We start from the raw sequence: 6,486 nt of genomic DNA on the forward strand, positions 1-6,486 counted from the left end.
GCTTCCTATTATTATGTACTTTAGATATACTAAAAGTAGACACTTTGCGAATCCTACTTCTTTTGTGAAAAGGTAACGGCTTCGAAGTTGACTATAACTGCGCATTACCTAGATAATAATTATATGTACTCCCATTATGAAGACTTGAGCTTTCTTTTAGCTTGGCACGTATAAAGCAACGCCAGTAGTATACCTTGTCAGGTTTTTGAATAAAATGTAACTCTTGATAATATGTACCTTTTCTGGATCTTGAAGGTTAATTAACAGAACTATAAACTTTAAATTATTTAAAGTCTTTAAATATTAGCACTGCTCATAGAAAATAAGGATAGACCACATGGTATTCTACTGTGAGTCTAAGCATTAAACAAATTTGCCACCGTATGGATACTTATCTTAACTTAGCATAAAAATTATTTGCAAAATGGTTAAACTTTTTTTGAGCTATTGAGATCAAAAAGGTAGGTTTCACTTTATTAATAATAAATTAGCATCGGCATTAGTTAACCAACTCTCAAGCTTTTTTATATGGTAAAGCAGCGTATCTTAAATTCCTTACATAATTGGGAGCAAACCGAGACACTATAGTACACCAACGAGGCCGTCACACAGAAGAAAGTGGCCAATAAGGCTAAGTCGTGATTAACTAACTCTAATCTAACGTTTATGCACAATCCAGCAAGCGCCAAGAAAATTTGGTCTAAATCGAAAAACGCTTAATCAAAAAGGGCCAGTCAAAATTAGAGAAAGGTGTACCGTAATAAGGCAAAGGCGTCCTCGACATGTGTGCTACGATAAGCAGGCAAATAACTTTAGCCAGTGCGGTGCCAAAAGTCATCAAGTACAAGGAAGTGTTAGAGAGGTACAACTTTTCATAAGCAAAAGTGCTAAGTAAAACATTTTTAACTGGTATATAAGTGATTTGAAAAAGTAAAAGGTACGCTCAGTACTAACAATAATATTCAATGACCGTAACTTAAATTTTATACAGGAGACTTATGGTAAATAGGACTAATGTTCTTTTAATAATCTACTAGTAAAATTTGATAGCATTGCTCTTAATTAGATGTTAAAGGTAAAAAAAAAAATTATTTTAAATTTTATAGGGAATATTTCAATTAAGTAAACTGTTTGAAGAGGCAGTGAAGTTAATAAAAAGGAAAAGAGAAATTAATAATGGAGGTAATAATTAATCTATAAGTGCAACGTATAAAATTGCAAGCATTGACTTACTAAGAATACAACGCCATAAGAACGACCACACCAAAGGGGATGATTGGCTGAAGAACACTTGTTTGAGCCAAAGTGGGTTTGTCATTTTTAATAATGATAGAACTGTTACAAAAAAAATAAATTGCAAAAAATAAGCAGTGATAATAAGAACATTACTAAACTAGACTAAATACATATACAAAAGTCGTATAGATAGTAACATGCTTAAAGAGTAATAAAAGCGAAACCGCTTTTTATATTATATAGATATAAGCATAGTAAACCACTTAATAATAGAAACCAGATATTGTTTATATAAAGCACGAGCCAGAGAAAAAATTCAAAGACAACAAAAATAAGAAGGGAAGAAACATACTATAAATTTGAAAAAGAGGTAAACATTCCACAAAGCAATAACAAAACTTGAAAGCATCTGCCAGTGCTGACCATTCCAAAAAAGGGCTGAAGAAAAGAAAGTTGCAGATGCCAAAATTCAGCACCAAAAAAAAAAGTAAGCAGATGCAGGAAGATTAAAATCCATTCTCCTAAAAAAAGGCGTAAAATTTATATAAGTTTGGTTACAAGAAAGATAAAGCCACTATCCCAAGAGGAGCACTAATGCCTAAGCATTATCACTCGAAGTAAAGTTAACAAAAAACGAAGATCCGAATATACTGCTGAAAGATTTAAAAAGCACGAAGGACTGCCTTTAATTAAATAAATATGAAACTGTGTTCACCTGCAGTGGTATCAGCAAAGCCGAATTCGAGTTTCCCTGTAACAAAAGTTTTCCAGTGAACAGAGTAAAAGGTGAAAAGAGAGATTAGGACTATATAAAAAGTGATCCTCTGGGGACCACTTTGTGTTGCAATGCAAGCGCCAAGAATCTTTTAATGATCGAAAAAGTTTAATAAAATTAATTATAGCAAAGCTATATTTAAGTCAGAGGTTATAAAGAGTATTCGACTACTAAGACAAGCTCGGCTAGCTTGTAGTGCGCATTTTCTTTTATTAAATTAATAGTTCGCACTTTTAAACAAGCAAAAACTAGTAAATATGAAAAGGTAAAAGACAAAAGACAACTACACTCCTTCACCATCCACTATCAGCAATTTTTTGATATACCATTAAAAGACAGTTGTAAGCATCTGAGCCGTGGTCAAATAGCTCGCCTAACGGACTGGAAGTTCCAGTTCGGCGCGCTTGCTGTCCATCAACAGCTATACCAGTAAATAAAAAAATAAACAAAACTTAAAATCTACTAAGGTAAGCCCTATAATTTAGTCTTTAGCTTTACTTAATAAATATTAAAGAACCCAACGCTACAAAATAAGTATTAAAAAAATAGGACGTTAGTGTACCATCTAATGTCTGGTGTATAAATATTGATAGTGACATAATTAAGTAAGTCCATGGAATTGCCTTTGAAATGTAAAAAAAGAGAAAGTTAAAGCTTTAAAAAAAAATAACAGAAAAGTACTTCGTTAACTCCAAAAAAAAACAATAGAATATATATAAATAGCAAGAAGTACATACCTGGCCATAACTCTGCGGGCACTGTACTATGAGAAAGTATGTTGAGCAGATATTAACTAATAACCCTATAAAGGTAAGCAAGTTAGGAGCAATCCAAAGAGGAAGTTTAAGGAGAATCCAGTCCCAAAAAGGGCGCATAACAACCTAGTTATAAAAAGAAGACAAAAACTTGTTTTCTTAGAACTAAAACTGAATAGTTAGAGTATAAAAAAATTACTCTGGCTATTATAGAATTGTCTTCAGCAGAATATTTGTGATTTCTCAAGCCTTTAATAATTTAGAAATTTTGTACAATGCAGAAGTCAAAACGATTATTGTACCTTTAAAATGTCGTGCAGTTAGCACGCCCGAAGAAGAGATAGTTTCCATATCTCTGAGGAAATAAGTTAAAAGTTAAAATGCAAAAACTTTACAAATGGGTAATAATTTCACGAGCTAAGAAAGCTTCGGCATTAAAAACATGTTAACACTTTTAAAAAAGGCTTTTGAACTTTACCCACAAATCGTGTTAGAGGTTAACCAGTTATAAAACTTGGATTGTCACGAATATCCCAAGTTGGCAAAGGCTGGTGTGTTGAGTTAAATACTTGGCAACTATACGTTATTTAATCATAAGAATAGTTGGATAATAATAATTTTTTCAAAACTAATTTAGACCTATGTAACCGATTAGGGGCCCTAATGAAGAAGAAGATTTAAAAAAATTTTAGGTTTAATTTTAATGCCCTTGAAAAAAAAATGCAAACTACGAAGTTAGTATAAGTGCAAAAGGGGGATGCGCCTTGAAAAACGCTTTTTTTCACTACTTAGTGTTATACGTTGTATAGAGTATTATTTTGGTAACAATATAACCGTCATGTTAAGTGTTGCATTAACAAAGGAGTAAGGAATAGATAAGTAGCTTTCAATAGCAAACAAAAATTGGTCTTGGGTATATTAAATAGTTTTTCCTTAATATAGCCGAGTACATATATAGCTTTACTCTGACTTCATTTTCAAGGCGTTTAAACAAGACTTTAAGAACTTTAGATAAAAACTCTAAAGTCACCTCTTTGTTTTTATTGCGATAAACTTTATCATAGTTTTTTAAAAGTTTAAATTAAAGGGTATTTGCTTTTTCATTCTGATAAAAGCAGCATTAATTTGATAGAATAACCTAAGATAAAAATAAGTAAAAGCGGTGGTTCTAAGTGACAGCAGGAGCAATAATTGTATAATAACTTTAAAACATGGGTTCTATTAAAATTTCAAACATTATGATAACCAGGATTAAAATAATTCCGTGTATATCCCCGTGTTTTATGGTTTAGAACCAATAATAAACATAAAGGGCGTAGGCTGGATGGTAGGCCCCGTAGGTGGGGTTGAGTAAATTTATTTATCGACATTAACCTAATTAAAGGTATGAGAAGTGTAAGTACTCTTCATACCTTTAAAAAATTTAGTTTTGGCTCTTTTTCTTTAATTTTTTACGGTAGTATTAAGCTATTAACTCTACACCAATAGGCAGAAATTACACCTTTTTAAAGTAAATAACCGTTGGTGGGTGACAGTTGAAGCCTTGGTTTGCTGGTTGGTGTTGCCTGGTAGTAAATCTCTTGAGAGACAACTTTATTAAAACGCCTAGGGTCCAATAAAAGGTGTGCAAAACTAAATTTACTATAATATTTAAAATGTTAAATATTCGCATCATTAGGGCGATCATCGAATTTTACCTACAGTTCAGTTAAACCATAGTATATTTGTTAATTTTGTATATTGTTGATTTCACAGACTGTAAGTCTTCGTGAAATTGTATATTACAGACAGAAAGTAATATAGTACAAGAATGTCGAAGTACTAGAAAGCACCATATATTTATTTGAGTACTGCAGACTCCCAGAAGCACTAAACCCAACCGCACAACAAAGAAAAAGAAGAAACTGCAGCGGGAGCGCGAGGGCGAACTTATAATCACATGTGTACCTCCCTTGAACAAAGCCTCATTCTAGAAACAAAAAATCATAGGTTACGAATAAATTAATAGTTTTAAAAAAACGAATAACTATACTGGAACTGCAATGGGTGCCATTTATAGTATTTATAATTGGTCTTTCCAGGACCTTACAGATGAATGATTCCTACTTTTTCTTTGGCACTCATAAGAATAAAGGGAATGTTCTATCAAATATCTAGGAAGGGATATTTTTATATTACGGCTTGTTTAATTAAATTACTTTAAATTTTTTATTGAATATAGATCTTATTATCATAGTTTTCGTAGAGACCCACATTCCTTACTATGGAAGGCTAATTATTAAGATTAACTTGTTTTCAAAAATTGCCTGAGCGTTAACAGCGTTTAGTATACAAGGACAGCGCAAAGTTTAAAGCTTCTAACTATCTTAAGTAAACGTTCACCCCTAGATTATAGCCTTTTGTATTTACTAACCCTTAAAGCACTACTTAGATGGGTTTGGGAAGAGTATTAAGTCCGCTTTTACTTTCAGAGAACACGAGAATTAAAATTAATTTTAGTGCTTATACGTTCAAAACCGCTTACTTCATTAGGTTAAAAATACAATTTCAGTAACGTTTAGAAAGGGTATAAGCCGTGTATTTCATTTATACAATTGTTAATGCTTCATCAATAACAATTGATCACACTTAAAAGATTTCTGCAACTTAGGAGATCAGTCTGGTTACAGAAAATATGTATAAAATCAAGTTAATTTTTATGGTAAAGTTGTAGTATCTAGGACAGCCACAATAGTTTACTAGGCGTTAAAATTAAGGTGCGCAATTTCATCTGATTATTTAATAAATTATTTCGATGTGAAATAACTAAGGCAAAAGTATAACATTTAATTTTAATATTGTTTATTTTTATGATAAAACCTTTTTTTTAAAGCTTATCTAAAGAAGGCAACATATATTTCCCTGAACGTTAATTTTTTTGGTTATTCTCCTTTCGTCTTTAGTATATTCCAACGAGTAAGTATCTTAACTAGGACTTTGAGGGCCATAACACACTTGAAATTTCTTTACAGTCCTGAAATGATGAAACTGTTGCGATTTCATTTTTGGTAGCATATGTTAAAATAGCCACCAATATTGGCGTCATGATGAGTTTAGTTTGGTGTAAGTACCTCTAGTACTGCATTGATAAACCACGAGAATAAGAGCTCAATGACCTACAAAAACTGGGTGGTTTACTTTGAGGTCTTACAGAAGATAATCATAAGGAGCTATATAATCTTAATACCTGTATATATATAGTGTAAGGTCCTTATAATAAACGGAATATGGTTGTTGCATATTCTAATTGTTTTATCTAACGGTACTTGAATTGAATAAACTGATAAACCGTTTATATAAGGGTAGATAGCTCAGTCTAACCATTCGACGCCGAGAAACAAGATATATTTTGTCGGGCGGTCTATTCGTTCTTTTGGGAAGTGTTAACAAACTTGGTCATTTCTACTTTCTTTAAATTGTAGACTCAACTAAGGGAATTCTAAAAAATTTTAATAATATTAGTTTTTAATTATGCACTGTTTTATTTGTGCTGGCTTGCTAAAATTATACTGGAATCTTTAATGTGAAAGTCTCCTTCAACGGGTTAAAGTTGTATTTTCTAATTAACTTAACTGAGACATTATTTCGCTTACTCTCAAAATAGCCACAACTGAAAAAGCTTCATTGTAAACAGGATTAGCTGTTACGTCTTACTGTGCTAGTTTGCCTTTTCTTTGTTGA

The 6,486-nt window shown here is 31.9% G+C and overlaps 1 protein-coding gene across 1 annotated transcript; it reads right to left on the reverse strand.

Moving 5' to 3' along the window:
* Positions 1-471: 471 nt before the first annotated feature.
* On the reverse strand, positions 472-3,156 carry LOC135139834 (choline/ethanolaminephosphotransferase 1-like). Its single transcript, XM_064070183.1, has 10 exons — positions 3,069-3,156; positions 2,966-3,015; positions 2,749-2,892; positions 2,574-2,634; positions 2,338-2,432; positions 1,952-2,099; positions 1,589-1,757; positions 1,234-1,335; positions 757-887; positions 472-700 (listed from the first exon to the last, which is right to left on the reverse strand). The coding sequence occupies exons 1-10, from the start codon at positions 3,115-3,117 to the stop codon at positions 525-527; spliced, it is 1,125 nt and encodes a 374-aa protein (XP_063926253.1). The 5' UTR covers positions 3,118-3,156; the 3' UTR covers positions 472-524.
* Between the last annotated feature and the right edge of the window lie 3,330 nt (positions 3,157-6,486).

This window comes from Zophobas morio, unplaced genomic scaffold, assembly GCF_036711695.1.
Source record: "Zophobas morio isolate AGI-343-1 ecotype UQ-CSIRO unplaced genomic scaffold, CSIRO_AGI_Zmor_V1 ptg000036l, whole genome shotgun sequence".
In the NCBI taxonomy this organism is placed as follows: Eukaryota; Metazoa; Arthropoda; class Insecta; order Coleoptera; family Tenebrionidae; genus Zophobas; species Zophobas morio.